Source organism: Bacillus rossius, chromosome 1, assembly GCF_032445375.1.
Source record: "Bacillus rossius redtenbacheri isolate Brsri chromosome 1, Brsri_v3, whole genome shotgun sequence".
Taxonomy (NCBI): Eukaryota; Metazoa; Arthropoda; class Insecta; order Phasmatodea; family Bacillidae; genus Bacillus; species Bacillus rossius.
The window spans coordinates 103,114,324-103,132,400 of record NC_086330.1 but is presented as its reverse complement, the minus strand read 5'-3'; the positions used below and the strand labels follow the sequence as shown (position 1 = coordinate 103,132,400).

The 18,077-nt window shown below is 38.7% G+C and overlaps 1 protein-coding gene across 2 annotated transcripts in view; it reads left to right on the top strand.

Moving 5' to 3' along the window:
• Positions 1-189: 189 nt before the first annotated feature.
• Positions 190-18,077, top strand: part of LOC134541112 (2-iminobutanoate/2-iminopropanoate deaminase) — a 48,237-nt gene continuing 30,349 nt past the window's right edge. The window contains exon 1 of one of the 2 annotated variants that reach the window (XM_063384286.1): positions 190-550. In XM_063384286.1, coding sequence (XP_063240356.1) covers positions 486-550 — 65 coding nt within the window. In that variant the 5' untranslated portion in view covers positions 190-485. Of the gene's footprint in view, positions 551-12,677; positions 12,713-18,077 lie in introns of those variants that run through there. The other variant, XM_063384294.1, reaches the window with a different exon arrangement.

Sequence of the window (18,077 nt, the reverse complement as noted above, 5' to 3'; positions counted from 1 at the left end):
AGTGTTGACAGCTTTTAAAAAATATATATTAATGAATTCATCCTATAAAATAACATATTATTATTTAACTAGAAAGTTATCAAAATCAAAAGCTATTTATCAATACCATAATCACGTACCTTTGGGGTAGTAATGAGAATATATTAAAAATACCTCTTTATAACGGTAATTTTTATTTGCTGTTTTTCCATAACCGAGTGTAATGTTAGGAGCAAATCAGCAAAAACCTTACTCTGAGGAGTCAAGAATATAAAGCGCGGGCATAAGTTTAAATTTTTATTTCTGTATTACATAATAGACTCAACTTTGTCAGACTACAAGCCAGTGGTCGTAGTGGACGATAGAATCAGTGAACTTTTACCTTCTTTGTGGAAATTTCGTTGGCTCGGCAGCAAAATATATTTACACGTATTTAATTTTTTTGTATTTTATTGTTAAGTGTTGAGTGAATGTCACAGTGACGGCGTGTCTTTCATCTTGCCTAAATGTCGAAAATAATAAGAAAAATTATTAGCACTAAAGCTGCCCCCAAGCCAGTGGCTCCATACAGGTATGTGATTTAAGTAAAAAGTTTGGCAATTTGTAGAGTCGGCGCTCATTAAAATAATATTCATTAAAAAAATATTAGTACTGTCTCAAAAAATGCATTTGCACGCGATTTAACATTTTAAATACTACCTTACCAAACCAACCTTTCAAATGATTTAATAGTGGTTTGCATGTATCTAACCTAACCTAACCTATCAAACTGTTCAAAATGTTTTACTACTAAACTTCTCGATACCTTATTTCAAAACAGTTTTTTTTTTTTTTCAGAATCATCACACATTGTGAGAGAAACAATAAATGTCAAGTTCAGGATATTAATTTATTTTAGACTAACTTTTACAGAAGGAAATCACAAAAAAAAAAAAAAAAGTTTATGTATTGAAAATAATTTAATGTGCTAAATATTTTGTTCTATATAGTATCTAGTTAGGGTTATTTTTAAAATGTTAACGTAGGTTATAGAATAGAAGTTAATTGTAAGTTATTTTGGATTTTTGTGCACATAGGAAACCAACCTGAACTTTAAGATGTTAAATTAAATGATGAATAATATATGTAGTTTAAGTTATTTGGGTAATAGGTTAGTGTAGAATAGTGAATTGTGACAAAATGGGTAGGGTGAAATGTAAGTTGAAGCTTAAATGTGTGGGTTGTAAAAAGGTGTGGAAAGATGGAGAGAGTGGTGTACGGTGTGACAAATGCGAAGGCTGGGTCCATACGGAGTGTGCAGGACTAGAGGAGGGGGAGCTGGGTAGTCTGGGGCAGGAGTGGATGTGTAAGGATTGTGACAAGGATAACAAGGGTTCAGGAAGTGTAGTGGCAATGGCAGGAAGCAGTGGTAGCCAGGAGCTGGTAGGTGGGGTGTCAGGAACTCAGAGGGAAGGAGGGAATGTAGATGTGGGTAAGGACTGGGCACTCAATTTCATTGGTGATATTCTGGGAGGAAAGATTGTTGAGGGTCTGAGTGGGACAAGGAGGGAAGTCGATTTGAAAGAAGGATTAGGTGAGGTGTTGTACAGGAAGGAGATGGAAATAAAACATAGATTAGAGAGGGTAGAGGAAGAAGTAAAAAGGGAGGATGGGTTGAGAAGTGTGTTAGTAAGGGTCGAAAGGCTGGAGTGCGAGCTGAAGAGGACAAAGGAGGAAGTTGAGAAGGAAAGGCAGATGAGAAAGGAGGCTGATGTGGAGGTAGATAGGCTGCGCAGGAGGGTGGAGGAGCTGGAAGGGAGGGAGAAAGTAAGGACTCAAGCTGTTAAGGCCACATATGCAGAGGCATGTACTGGGGAAGTTCAGGAAACAGGTGTCAGGTTGCAGAATGAAGGGGTAGCAAGGAGGGTGCGGGAGGAGGCCGGCAGTAAGGCTGTGGGTACAAGCAACGTAGATGTGAACAGGCATGAAGAGGGCAGGGATACGAAAAGGGGTACAATAGTTAGACAGGAGCCCGAAGTGATTTTCCTGGGCAGCTCTATTGTGAAGGGGGTAGAATTGCAGGGGGTGGGGAAAGGAAGTATATATAAAGCTGCGTTTGGGGGTGCAAAGATTAGGAACTTGGGGGAGAGGGTAGGCTGCATGAAAGGAAGCAGTAAAGTTAAGGTGGTGGTTGTTCATGTAGGGGGAAATGATGTGGCTGGTAGAGTGGTGGGGAGGGAAGTAGAGGAGGATATGAGGGGGCTAGTGGGCAAGGTGAAGGAGAAGTTCCCTGTAGCCAGAGTTGTGGTCAGTGGGGTACTAGTAAGGAGGGGTATAAACTATGTCAAGGCTGCGGCGGTCAGCGAGGTGTATGAGAGGGTGTGTAGGGACTTGGGAGCCATGTTGGTAGATAGCAGGAAATGGGTGGGGCAGGACTGTGTGGGCAGGGATCAGGTTCACCTAACAGAGAGGGGAAAATGGATGCTAGGAGACCTGCTAGGAAGGGAGACTTCTGGCCATTTGGAAAGGGCAAGGTTTGAGCAGCAGGGAAGAAGATAGCAACTAGATAGTGAGGAAGGTGGAGAGAAGGGGGGTGATTGTGAATATAGAGCCGATAGCAATGCTAGGGAGGAGGTGACAGCTAAAGTCAACAAAACTCAGATTGGTTGGACGGGGAGCGAGGAAGGAGGAAAGAGGGGGGTGGAGTAGGATAGGGCTGCAAGAGTGCTGGAAATCGGGGTTCTAAGGGGAAGGGGCACTCGTATCAGGGCGGAAGGGACAGAGGCGCAAAGGGGAAAATGCCAATATGTAAAAGTCGCAGTTATAAACTGTAGAAGTATATATAAGAAGGTGGAGGAGTTCTGGGGCAGGGTGGAAGCCTATGGGGCGGATATCATTGTAGCGGTGGAGACATGGTTGGACGAGGAAATTAGAGATGGGGAACTGAAGAGAGCACACTTTGAAATATTTAGAAGGGACAGGAACAGGAATGGAGGAGGGGTAATGGTGTGCATGCGAGAGGGACTCTGTGGTAGGGTTGTATGGGTTGGGGGGAGAGCGGAGTTATTGGAGATGCAGTTCCAGGTAGGAGAGAAAAATGTACGGCTGATTGCGGTGTACCGGCCACCAGGGCAAGGGGATGAAGCCATACGGGAGGTGCAGGACAGGTTGGACATGCTAGGGGAAGGCAAGTGGGTGATAGTGGCGGGGGATCTGAACATGCCAGGGGTGGCATGGGAAAAGGGGCCGGAGGGGATGGGGTCAAGGGAACAGAGATGGGCATCTCAACTGGCAAACAGAGGACTGGAGCAGGTGGTGACTGAAAGCACCAGAAAAGGTGCCAGGAGAGGAGAGCAGGATGACAGGAACCTGTTGGATGTGGTACTTGTGAGACCAATGGAGGCGGTCAGGGGAAGTGTGGTAATGGAGGGCATCAGTGATCACAGGATCCCAGTAGTGGAGTTAGACGTGGGCTGGAGGGAGAAAAGGGTAAGGAGGGGAAACGTGGTAAACTGTTGGGGTAAGGCTGATAGAGTGGGGGCAGAGGCATTCCTGAAGGGGGAATACAGTAGATGGGTAGATATAGAGGACCTCGAAGGTAGATGGGCTGCCTTAAGAAATATTCTGCTGCAGATGGCTACACGTTTTGTACCTCAGAGGAGGGTAGGCCAAGGAGGTGACCCTCCCTACTATGGAAGGGAGTTGAAAGTGTTGAAAAGGAAATGTAGGAGGCTGCATGCGAGGGCAAGGAAGCTTGGGGGAGAGGAGATAGAGGCGGAAATGAAGGCGCTTGGGAAGGAACTAGGGAGGAAATCGCGGGAAGCAAGGGATGCTTACATGGAACAGCTGATGGGGGAAGGGGGGACGGTAAATGGGGCGGAGCTCTACAGATACATAAGAAGAGTGAAGGGTGAGGAGGGAATAGGGGTTCTCAGAGGAGGAGGGGGGCAGGAATATACAGAGGACAGGGAAAAGGCAGACTTACTGCAGGAGCAATATCTGGCAGTATTTACAAAGGGGGAGGCATGGGAGGGTAAAGAGGACGACAGTTTAATGGGCAGGAAGGCCTTTGAGCTGCGACTGACAGATGTAATTAAGGTGATCAGGAGGTTGAAAGGGAGAAAGGCAGCTGGGCCAGATGGTATAGGGAATAGTCATTTGAAGTTGGGTGATAGGGAGATTGGGAAGTACCTGTTGGAGGTTTTCAAGCAGTCTCTGGAGGAGGGGAAACTACCAATGGAATGGAAGGAGGCAGTGGTAGTTCCCATCTACAAGGGGGGAAATGATAAGGCGGAGCCAGGAAGTTACAGGCCGGTCAGTTTGACGTCCTGTGTAGGAAAAGTGATGGAGAGGTTGGTAGGAAGGTACGTAAAGGGGGAAATGGAAGATCTGGGGTGGGTGGATAACAGGCAGCATGGATTCAGGATGGGGTTCTCATGCGAGACCCAGATGGCTGGGCTGTTGGAAGACCTGGTGGAAGCGGTGGACGGGGGGAAGCAGATAGATGCAATCTTTATAGATTTTGAAAAGGCGTTTGATAAGGTCCCCCATAGGAGGTTAATGGAAAAGGTTGAGTTGCTGGTGAGGGATGGAAGGGTGGTAAACTGGGTGGGTGATTTCCTGAGGAATAGAAGACAAAGAGTGAGAGTGGGTGAGGAAAGCTCCGAGGAGGGGGAAGTGACGTCGGGGGTGCCACAGGGGAGTGTGCTGGGGCCTCTGTTGTTCACAATTATGATAAACGATCTGGGGGAGGGCATGAAAGCCAGATGGAGGCTATTTGCAGATGACTGTGTAGTGTATGAGGTTGTGGGGGAAGGGGGATGTTTAACAGAGGACTTGATAAGGTTGGAGCAATGGACGGAGAAAAATGGAATGTCCTTGAATGTTGGTAAGACAAAAGTTGTCAGATTTACAAAGAGGAGGAAAGTCACACGAAATGTATATTACTGGAAAGGGCAGGAGATAAGAGAGGCAGCAGGATATAAGTACCTGGGGGTGACACTGAAAAATGACCTAGGATGGGCGGAGCACATAGAGGGGGTGGTCAGGAGGGGAAGGCAGGCGCTGGGGTTGCTTGGTAGGACCCTGCAGGGAGCTGGGAGGAGGACAAAGGAGAAGGCATACTCCACATTGGTCAGGCCAATGTTGGAGTATGCGGCGGCGGTCTGGGACCCCTACCTGGTGACTGAGGTGAAGGAGCTGGAAGGGGTGCAGCGCAGAGCGGCTAGGTGGGTGATGGGAATGTGGAGAAGGAGGGAGGGGCAGGATGGGAAACTGCATAGCCCAACGGAAATGATTAAGGAGTTGGGGTGGGAAACGTTACAGAGGAGAAGAAGAGTGGAAAGGTTGGTCAGGATGTTCAAGGTGCTGAAGGGGGAAGGGGGATGGGGGCAATTGGGAAGCAAAGTACATAGAGGGGAGTACAGAGGACGAAGAGACCACAGATGTAAGCTCCAGAGGGTGTGGAGGCGGACAGAGAGAGGGCGGAACACCTTCCTGGTGAGGACGGGGAGGGAGTGGAATGGGCTGGGGGAGGAAATGGTGGAGGTCAGGGATGGGAGGGAGCTGAGGAGAAAGCTGATGGAGGGGGGGGGGAGAGGGGAGTGAGTGGGAGTTCTTGCCACCGGGTGAAAGCCCAATTGCAGGTTAAGTAATAATAATAAGTTTCTTTACTTGTAGAGCACAGGGTTTGATTTAGGACTCTTATAAGTGTGTTAAGAAATCAGTTCTGATTTTTACTGAGGTGAAGTTGGCTTTATCCCAGATTTATTCTGCTTCCCCTCCATTCCCCCTCTCCAACTCCCAAGCGCCAGTGGGCGGAGCTAAATCACAGGATGCCGCAGCAGTGGGCGGAGCAAGCCCGCTGAAGAGCACAAAAGAGGGCGGAGCTTAAGTACAGGATGCCGCAGAAGTGGGTGTATCTTAAACACAGGTTGTCCAAAAATAATTTCAGAATTTCCGTAATTAAAATTTCATAAATATTTAATATCCTATCTAATCACAAAAAAATTAGATTATGGTGAACACACCCCGTAAAGCAATAGCCAAAAGCTCCTAAACCATTTGACATCACATAATCACGAAATTTAGGTTATTACAATTTTTTTTAAATAAAAGAACGAATAAAGGGATGAAGCTGATATGCTAATATGTTGAATGAAGTATCAGCTTCACACCCAGATTTTAATTTTCGAGCAACACCCCGTACAGCACTGCCCAAATGCCACTAAACCATTTAACATCACATAAATACGAAAATTGGAACATTAGAATTGTTTTAAGGTGGAAAGAAATAAAATGAAGGGATGAAGCTGATATCCTAATATGTTGAATAAAGTGTCAGCTTTAATCCCAGATTTAATTTTCGAGCAACACCCCGTACAACACTGCCCAAATGCCACTAAACCATTTAACATCACATAATCACGAAATTTGGATTATTACAATTTTTTTAAGGTCGAAAGCAAGTATGAAGGGATGAAGCTGATATGCAAATATGTTGAATGAAGTGTCAGCTTAAATCCCAGATTTTAATTTTCGAGCAACACCCCGTACAGCACTGGCCAAATGCCACTAAACATTTGACATCACATAATCACGAAATTTGGGTTATTACAATTTTTTTGAAATAAAAAGAAAGAACGAAGGAATGAAGCTGATATGCTTATATGTTGAATAAAGTGTCAGCTTCAATCCCAGATTTTAATTTTCGTGCAACATCCCGTACAGCACTGCCCAAATGCCACTAAACCTTTTAACATCACACAATCACGAAATTTGGATTATTACAATTTTTTTTAAGGTAGAAAGAAAGTATGAAGGGATGAAGCTGATATGTTAATATGTTGAATGAAGTGTCAGCTTTAATCCCAGATTTTAATTTTCGAGCAACACCCCGTTCAGCACTGCCCAAATGCCACTAAACCATTTGACATCCCATAATCACGAAATTTGGAACATTAGAATTTTTTTAAGGTGGAAAGAAAGTATGAAGGGATCAAGCTGATATCATAATATGTTGAATAAAGTGTCAGCTTCAATCCCAGATTTTATTTTTCGAGCAACACCCCGTACAGCACTGCCCAAATGCCACTAACCATTTAACATCACATAATCACGAAATTTGGATTATTACAATTTTTTTAAGATAGAAAGAAAGTATGAAGGGTGAAGCTGATATGTTTATATCTTGAATAAGGTGTCAGCTTCAATCCTAGATTTTAATTTTCGAGCAACACCCCGTACAACACTGCCCAAATGCCACTAAACAATTTAACATCACATAATCACAAAATTTGGATTATTACAATTATTTTAAAGTAGCAAGAAAGTATGAAGGGATGAAGCTGATATGCTAATATGTTGAATGAAGTGTCAGCTTCACACCCAGATTTTAATTTTCGAGCAACACCCCGTACAGCACTGCCCAAATGCCCCTAAACTATTTAACATCACATAATCACAAAATTTGGATTATTACAATTATTTTAAGGTAGAAAGAAAGTATGAAGAGATGAAGCTGATATGCTTATATGTTGAATAAAGTGTCAGCTTCACACGCATATTTTAATTTTCGAGCAACACCCCGTACAGCACTGCCCAAATGCCCCTAAACCATTTAACATCACATAATCGCGAAATTTGGGTTATTAAAATTTTTTTAAGGTAGAAAGAAAGTATGAAGGGATGAAGCTGTTATGCTAATATGTTGAATGAAGTGTCAGCTTCACACCCAGATTATAATTTTCGAACAACACCCCGTACAGCACTGCCCAAATGCCACTAAACCATTTAACATCACATAATCACGAAAGTAGGATTATTACAATTTTTTTAAGGTCGAATGATAGTATGAAGGGATGAAGCTGATATGCTAATATGATGAATGAAGTGTCAACTTCACACCCAGATTTTAAATTTCGAGCAACACCTTGTACAGCACTACCCAAATGCCCTTAAACCATTTAACATCACATAATTACAAAATTTGGATTATTACAATTTTTTTAAGGTAGAAAGAAAGTATGAAGGGATAAAGCTCATAAGCTAATATGTTGAATGAAGTGTCAGCTTCACACCCAGATTTTATTTTTCGAGCAACACCCCGTACAGCACTGCCCAAATGCCCCTAAACCATTTAACATCACATAATCGCGAAATTTGGGTTATTACAATTTTTTTAAGGTAGAAAGAAAGTATGAAGGGATGAAGCTGATATGCTTATATGTTGAATGAAGTGTCAGCTTCACAACCATATTTTAATTTTCGAGAAACACCCCGTACAGCACTGCCCAAATGCCACTAAACCATTTAACATTACATAAGCACGAAATTTGGAAAATTGCAATTTTTTTAAGGTATAAAGAAAGAACGAAGGGATAAAGCTGATATGCTAATATGTTGAATGAATTGCCAGCTTCAATCCCAGATTTTAATTTTCGAGCAACACCCCGTACAGCACTGCCCAAATGCCACTAAACCTTTTAACATCACATAACCACGAAATTTGGATTATTACAACTTTTTTAAGGTAGAAAGAAAGTATGAAGGGATGAAGCTGATATGTTAATATGTTGAATGAAGTGTCAGCTTCAATCCCAGATTTTTATTTTCGAGCAACACCTTGTACAGCACTGCCCAAATGCCACTAAACCATTTGACATCACATAATCACGAAATTTGGGTTATTACAATTTTTTTGAAATAAAAAAAAAAAACGAAGGGATGAAGCTGATATGCTTATATATTAAATAAAGTTTCAGCTTCAAACCCATATTTTAATTTTCGAGCAACACCCCGTACAGCACTGCCCAAATGCCACTAAACCATTTAACAACACATAATCACGAAATTTGGGTTATTACAATTTTTTTGAAATAAAAAGAAAGAACGAAGGGATGAAGCTGATATGCTAATATGTTGAATGAAGTGTCAGCTTCAATCCCAGATTTTAATTTTCGAGCAACACCCCGTACAGCACTGCCCAAATGCCACTAAACCTTTTAACATCAAACAATCACGAAATTTGAAATATTACAATTTTTTTAACGTGGAAAGAAAGTATGAAGGGATGAAGCTGATATGTTAATATGTTGAATGAAGTGTCAGCTTTAATCCCAGATTTTAATTTTCGAGCAACACCCCGTACAGCACTGCCTAAATGCCACTAAACCATTTGACATCCCATAATCACGTAATTTGGAACATTAGAATTTTTTTAAGGTGGAAAGAAAGTATTAAGGGATGAAGATGATATGCTAATATTTTGAATAAAGTGTCAGCTTCAATCCCAGATTTAATTTTCGAGCAACACCCCGTTTAGCACTGCCCAAATGCCACTAAACCATTTAACATCACATAATCACGAAATTTGGAACATTACAATTTTTTTAAGGTGGAAAGAAAGTATGAAGGGATGCAGCTGATATGCTAATATGTTGAATGAAGTGTCAGCTTCAATCCCAGATTTTAATTTTCGAGCAACACCCCGTACAGCACTGCCCAAATGCCACTAAACCATTTAACATCACATAATAACGAAATTTGGGTTAAAACAATTTTTTTGAAAATAAATAAAGAACGAAGGGATGAAGCTGATATACTTATATGTTGAATGAAGTGTCAGCTTCAATCCCAGATTTTAATTTTCGAGCAACACCCCGTACAGCACTGGCCAAATGCCACTAAACATTTGACATCACATAATCACGAAATTTGGGTTATTACAATTTTTTTGAAATAAAAAGAAAGAACGAAGGAATGAAGCTGATATGCTTATATGTTGAATGAAGTGTCAGCTTCAATCCCAGATTTTAATTTTCGTGCAACACCCCGTACAGCACTGCCCAAATGCCACTAAACCTTTTAACATCACACAATCACGAAATTTGGATTATTACAATTTTTTTTAAGGTAGAAAGAAAGTATGAAGGGATGAAGCTGATATGTTAATATGTTGAATGAAGTGTCAGCTTTAATCCCAGATTTTAATTTTTGAGCAACACCCCGTTCAGCACTGCCCAAATGCCACTAAACCATTTGACATCCCATAATCACGAAATTTGGAACATTACAATTTTTTTAAGGTAGAAGGAAAGTATGAAGGGATGCAGCTGATATGCTAATATGTTGAATGAAGTGTCAGCTTCAATCCCAGATTTTAATTTTCGAGCAACACCCCGTACAGCACTGCCCAAATGCCACTAAACCATTTAACATCACATAATAACGAAATTTGGGTTAAAACAATTTTTTTGAAAATAAAAAGAAAGAACGAAGGGATGAAGCTGATATGCTAATATGTTGAATGAAGTGTCAGCTTCAATCCCAGATTTTAATTTTCGAGCAACACCCCGTACAGCACTGCCCAAATGCCACTAAACCTTTTAACATCACACAATCACGAAATTTGGAATATTACAATTTTTTTAACTTAGAAAGAAAGTATGAAAGGATGAATCTGATATGTTTATATGTTGAATGAAGTGTCAGCTTTAATCCCAGATTTTAATTTTCGAGCAACACCCCGTACAGCACTGCCCAAATGCCACTAAACCATTTGACATCCCATAATCACGTAATTTGGAACATTAGAATTTTTTTAAGGTGGAAAGAAAGTATTAAGGGATGAAGATGATATGCTAATATTTTGAATAAAGTGTCAGCTTCAATCCCAGATTTTATTTTCGAGCAACACCCCGTTCAGCACTGCCCAAATGCCACTAAACCATTTAACATCACATAATCACGAAATTTGGAACATTACAATTTTTTTAAGGTAGAAGGAAAGTATGAAGGGATGCAGCTGATATGCTAATATGTTGAATGAAGTGTCAGCTTCAATCCCAGATTTTAATTTTCGTGCAACACCCCGTACAGCACTGCCCAAATGCCACTAAACCTTTTAACATCACACAATCACGAAATTTGGATTATTACAATTTTTTTTAAGGTAGAAAGAAAGTATGAAGGGATGAAGCTGATATGTTAATATGTTGAATGAAGTGTCAGCTTTAATCCCAGATTTTAATTTTTGAGCAACACTCCGTTCAGCACTGCCCAAATGCCACTAAACCATTTGACATCCCATAATCACGAAATTTGGAACATTACAATTTTTTTAAGGTAGAAGGAAAGTATGAAGGGATGCAGCTGATATGCTAATATGTTGAATGAAGTGTCAGCTTCAATCCCAGATTTTAATTTTCGAGCAACACCCCGTACAGCACTGCCCAAATGCCACTAAACCATTTAACATCACATAATAACGAAATTTGGGTTAAAACAATTTTTTTGAAAATAAATAAAGAACGAAGGAATGAAGCTGATATGCTTATATGTTGAATGAAGTGTCAGCTTCAATCCCAGATTTTAATTTTCGAGCAACACCCCGTACAGCACTGCCCAAATGCCACTAAACCTTTTAACATCACACAATCACGAAATTTGGAATATTACAATTTTTTTAACGTAGAAAGAAAGTATGAAGGGATGAAGCTGATATGTTTATATGTTGAATGAAGTGTCAGCTTTAATCCCAGATTTTAATTTTCGAGAAACACCCCGTACAGCACTGCCCAAATGCCACTAAACCATTTGACATCCCATAATCACGTAGTTTGGAACATTAGAATTTTTTTAAGGTGGAAAGAAAGTATTAAGGGATGAAGATGATATGCTAATATTTTGAATAAAGTGTCAGCTTCAATCCCAGATTTAATTTTCGAGCAACACCCCGTTCAGCACTGCCCAAATGCCACTAAACCATTTAACATCACATAATCACGAAATTTGGAACATTACAATTTTTTTTAAGGTAGAAGGAAAGTATGAAGGGATGCAGCTGATATGCTAATATGTTGAATGAAGTGTCAGCTTCAATCCCAGATTTTAATTTTCGAGCAACACCCCGTACAGCACTGCCCAAATGCCCCTAAACCATTTAACATCACATAATCGCGAAATTTGGGTTATTAAAAAATTTTTAAGGTAGAAAGAAAGTATGAAGGGATGAAGCTGATATGCTAATATGTTGAATAAAGTGTCAGCTTCAATCCCATATTTTAATTATCGAGCAACACCTCGTACAGCACTGCCCAAATGCCACTAAACCATTTAACAACACATAATCACGAAATTTGGGTTATTACAATTTTTTTGAAATAAAAAGAAAGAACGAAGGGATGAAGCTGATATGCTAATATGTTGAATGAAGTGTCAGCTTCAATCCCAGATTTTAATTTTCAAGCAACACCCCGTACAGCACTGCCCAAATGCCACTAAACCTTTTAACATCACACAATCACGAAATTTGGAATATTACAATTTTTTTAACGTAGAAAGAAAGTATGAAGGGATGAAGCTGATATGTTAATATGTTGAATGAAGTGTCAGCTTTAATCCCAGATTTTAATTTTCGAGCAACACCCCGTACAGCACTGCCCCAAATGCCACTAAACCATTTAACATCACATAATCACGAAATTTGGATTATTACTTTTTTTTTAAGGTAGAAAGAAAGTATGAAGAGATGAAGCTGATATGTTAATATGTTGAATGAAGTGTCAGCTTCAATCCCAGATTTTAATTTTCGAGCAACACCCCGTACAGCACTGCCCAAATGCCACTAAACCATTTAACATCATATAATCACGAAATATCGATTATTACAATTTTTTTAAGGTAAGACAAAGCTGTTTTCCGTGCGTCAATGTGACGTCATTCACATTCGGATAAGGATGCGGACCACGCACAGGTAAGGAAAATATTGTAGACGGGCCTTAAGAACCCTGGATGAGAAGCTTACACTTCACTCAACATATTAGCATATCAGCTTCATCTCTTCATACTTTCTTTCTACCTTAAAAAAATTGTAATAATCCATATTTCGTGATTATATGATGTTAAATGGTTTAGTGGCATTTGGGCAGAACTGTACGGGGTGTTGCTCGAAAATTAAAATCTGGGATTGAAGCTGACACTTCATTCAACATATTAACATATCAGCTTCATCTCTTCATACTTTCTTTGTACCTTAAAAAAATTGTAATAATCCAAATTTCGTGATTATGTGATGTTAAATGGTTTAGTGGCATTTGGGCAGTGCTGTACGGGGTGTTATGCTCGAAAATTAAAATCTGGGATTGAAGCTGACACTTTTATTCAACATATTAACATATCAGCTTCATCTCTTCATACTTTCTTTCTACCTTAAAAAAAATTGTAATAATCCAAATTTCGTGATTAATTTCTGTCAAATGGTTCAGTGGCATTTGGGCAGTGCTGTACGGGGTGTTGCTCGAAAATTGAAATCTGGGATTGAAGCTGACACTTCATTCAACATATTAACATATCAGCTTTATCTCTTCATACTTTCTTTTTACCCTAAAAAAATTGTAATAATCCAAATTTCGTGATTATGTGATGTTAAAAGGTTTAGTGGCATTTGGGCAGTGCTGTACGGGGTGTTGCTCGAAAATTAAAATATGGGATTGAAGCTGACACTTCATTCAACATATTAACATATCAGCTTCATCTCTTCATACCTTCTTTGTACCTTAAAAAAATTGTAATAATCCAAATTTCGTGATTATGTGATGTTAAATGGTTTAGTGGCATTTGGCCAGTGCTGTACGGGGTGTTGCTCTAAAATTAAAATCTGGGATTGAAGCTGACACTTCATTCAACATATTAACATATCAGCTTCATCTCTTCATACTTTCTTTCTACCTTAAAAAAAAGTAATAATCCAAATTTCGTGATTATGTGATGTTAAATGGTTTAGTGGCATTTGACCAGTGCTGTACGGGGTGTTGCTCGAAAATTAAAATCTGGGATTGAAGCTGACACTTCATTCAACATATTAACATATCAGCTTCATCTCTTCATACTTTCTTTCTACCTTAAAAAAAAAGTAATAATCAAAATTTCGTGATTATATGATGTTAAATGGTTTAGTGGCATTTGGGCAGTGCTGTACGGGGTGTAGCTCGAAAATTAAAATCTGGGATTGAAGCTGACACTTCATTCAACATATTAACATACCAGCTTCATCTCTTCATACTTTCTTTCTACCTTAAAAAAAAAGTAATAATCCAAATTTCGTGATTATGTGATGTTAAATGGTTTAGTGGCATTTGGGCAGTGCTGTACGGAGTGTTGCTCGAAAATTAAAACATGGGTGTGAAGCTGACACTACATTTAACATATTAGCATATCAGCTTCATCCCTCCGTTCTTTCTTTTTATTTCAAAAAAATTGTAATAATCCAAATTTCGTGATTATATGATGTTAAATGGTTTAGTGGCATTTGGGCAGTGCTGTACGGGGTGTTGCTCGAAAATTGAAATCTGGGATTGAAGCTGACACTTCATTCAACATATTAGCATATCAGATTCATCCCTTCGTTTTTTCTTTTTATTTCTAAAAAATTGTAATAACCCAAATTTCGTGAATATGTTCTGTCAAATGGTTTAGTGGCATTTGGGCAGTGCTGTACGGGGTGTTGCTCGAAAATTGAAATCTGTGATTGAAGCTGACACTTCATTCAACATATTAACATATCAGCTTCATCTCTTCATACTTTCTTTCTACCCTAAAAAAAAAGTAATAATCCAAATTTCGTGATTATGTGATGTTAAATGGTTTAGTGGCATTTGGGCAGTGCTGTACAGAGTGTTGCTCGAAAATTAAAATATGGGTGTGAAGCTGACACTACATTTAACATATTAGCATATCAGCTTCATCCCTTCGTTCTTTCTTTTTATTTCAAAAAAATTGTAATAATCCAAATTTCGTGATTATGTGATGTTAAAACGTTTAGTGGCATTTGGGCAGTGCTGTACGGGGTGTTGCTCGAATATTAAAATCTGGGATTGAAGCTGACACTTTATTCAACATATTAACATACCAGCTTCATCTCTTCATACTTTCTTTCTACCTTAAAAAAATTGTAATAATCCAAATTTCGTGATTATGTGATGTTAAATGGTTTAGTGGCATTTGGCCAGTGCTGTACGGGGTGTTGCTCGAAAATTAAAATCTGGGATTGAAGCTGACACTTCATTCAACATATTAACATATCAGCTTCATCTCTTCATACTTTCTTTCTACCTTAAAAAAAAGTAATAATCCAAATTTCGTGTTTATGTGATGTTAAATGGTTTAGTGGCATTTGGGCAGTGCTGTACGGGGTGTTGCTCGAAAATTAAAATCTGGGATTGAAGCTGACACTTCATTCAACATATTAACATATCAGCTTCATCTCTTCATACTTTCTTTGTACCTTAAAAAAATTGTAATAATCCAAATTTCGTGATTATGTGATGTTAAATGGTTTAGTGGCATTTGGGCAGTGCTGTACGGGGTGTTGCTCGAAAATTAAAATATGGGTGTGAAGCTGCCACTTCATTCAACATATTAGCATATCAGCTTCATCACTTCGTTCTTTATTTTTATTTCAAAAAAATTGTAATAACCCAAATTTCGTGATTATGTTCTGTCAAATGGTTTAGTGGCATTTGGGCAGTGCTGTACGGGGTGTTGCTCGAAAATGAAAATCTGGGATTGAAGCTGACACTTCATGCAACATATTAACATATCAGCTTCATCTCTTCATACTTTCTTTGTACCTTAAAAAAATTGTAATAATCCAAATTTCGTGATTATGTCATGTTAAATGGTTTAGTGGCATTTGGGCAGTGCTGTACGGGGTGTTGCTCGAAAATTAAAATATGGGTGTGAAGCTGCCACTTCATTCAACATATTAGCATATCAGCTTCATCACTTCGTTCTTTATTTTTATTTCAAAAAAATTGTAATAACCCAAATTTCGTTATTATGTTCTGTCAAATGGTTTAGTGGCATTTGGGCAGTGCTGTACGGGGTGTTGCTCGAAAATTAAAATCTGGGATTGAAGCTGACACTTCATTCAACATATTAACATATCAGCTTCATCTCTTCATACTTTCTTTCTACCTTAAAAAAATTGTAATAATCCATATTTCGTGATTATATGATGTTAAATGGTTTAGTGGCATTTGGGCAGTGCTGTACGGGGTGTTGCCCGAAAATTAAAATCTGGGATTGAAGCTGACACTTCATTCAACATATTAACATATCAGCTTCATCTCTTCATACTTTCTTTGTACCTTAAAAAAATTGTAATAATCCAAATTTCGTGATTATGTGATGTTAAATGGTTTAGTGGCATTTGGGCAGTGCTGTACGGGGTGTTGCTCGAAAATTAAAATCTGGGATTGAAGCTGACACTTCATTCAACATATTAACATATCAGCTTCATCTCTTCATACTTTCTTTCTACCTTAAAAAAAAAGTAATAATCCAAATTTCGTGATTATGTGATGTTAAATGGTTTAGTGGCATTTGGGCAGTGCTGTACAGAGTGTTGCTCGAAAATTAAAATATGGGTGTGAAGCTGACACTACATTTAACATATTAGCATATCAGCTTCATCCCTTCGTTCTTTCTTTTTATTTCAAAAAAATTGTAATAATCCAAATTTCGTGATTATGTGATGTTAAAACGTTTAGTGGCATTTGGGCAGTGCTGTACGGGGTGTTGCTCGAAAATTAAAATCTGGGTTTGAAGCTGACACTTAATTCAACATATTAACATACCAGCTTCATCTCTTCATACTTTCTTTCTACCTTAAAAAAATTGTAATAATCCAAATTTCGTGATTATGTGATGTTAAATGGTTTAGTGGCATTTGGCCAGTGCTGTACGGGGTGTTGCTCGAAAATTAAAATCTGGGATTGAAGCTGACACTTCATTCAACATATTAACATATCAGCTTCATCTCTTCATACTTTCTTTCTACCTTAAAAAAAAGTAATAATCCAAATTTCGTGATTATGTGATGTTAAATGGTTTAGTGGCATTTGGGCAGTGCTGTACGGGGTGTTGCTCGAAAATTAAAATCTGGGATTGAAGCTGACACTTCATTCAACATATTAACATATCAGCTTCATCTCTTCATACTTTCTTTGTACCTTAAAAAAATTGTAATAATCCATATTTCGTGATTATGTGATGTTAAATGGTTTAGTGGCATTTGGGCAGTGCTGTACGGGGTGTTGCTCGAAAATTAAAATCTGGGATTGAAGCTGACACTTCATTCAACATATTTACATATCAGCTTCATATCTTCATACTTTCTTTCTACCTTAAAAAAATTGTAATAATCCAAATTTCGTGATTATGTCATGTTAAATGGTTTAGTGGCATTTGGCCAGTGCTGTACGGGGTTTTGCTCGAAAATTAAAATATGGGTGTGAAGCTGCCACTTCATTCAACATATTAGCATATCAGCTTCATCACTTCGTTCTTTATTTTTATTTCAAAAAAATTGTAATAACCCAAATTTCGTGATTATGTTCTGTCAAATGGTTTAGTGGCATTTGGGCAGTGCTGTACGGGGTGTTGCTCGAAAATTAAAATCTGGGATTGAAGCTGACACTTCATTCAACATATTAACATATCAGCTTCATCTCTTCATACTTTCTTTCTACCTTAAAAAAATTGTAATAATCCATATTTCGTGATTATATGATGTTAAATGGTTTAGTGGCATTTGGGCAGTGCTGTACGGGGTGTTGCCCGAAAATTAAAATCTGGGATTGAAGCTGACACTTCATTCAACATATTAACATATCAGCTTCATCTCTTCATACTTTCTTTGTACCTTAAAAAAATTGTAATAATCCAAATTTCGTGATTATGTGATGTTAAATGGTTTAGTGGCATTTGGGCAGTGCTGTACGGGGTGTTGCTCGAAAATTAAAATCTGGGATTGAAGCTGACACTTCATTCAACATATTAACATATCAGCTTCATCTCTTCATACTTTCTTTCTACCTTAAAAAAATTGTAATAATCCAAATTTCGTGATTATGTGATGTTAAATGGTTTAGTGGCATTTGGGCAGTGCTGTACGGGGTGTTGCTCGAAAATTAAAATCTGGGATTGAAGCTGACACTTCATTCAACATATTAACATATCAGCTTCATCTCTTCATACTTTCTTTCTACCTTAAAAAAATTGTAATAATCCATATTTCGTGATTATATGATGTTAAATGGTTTAGTGGCATTTGGGCA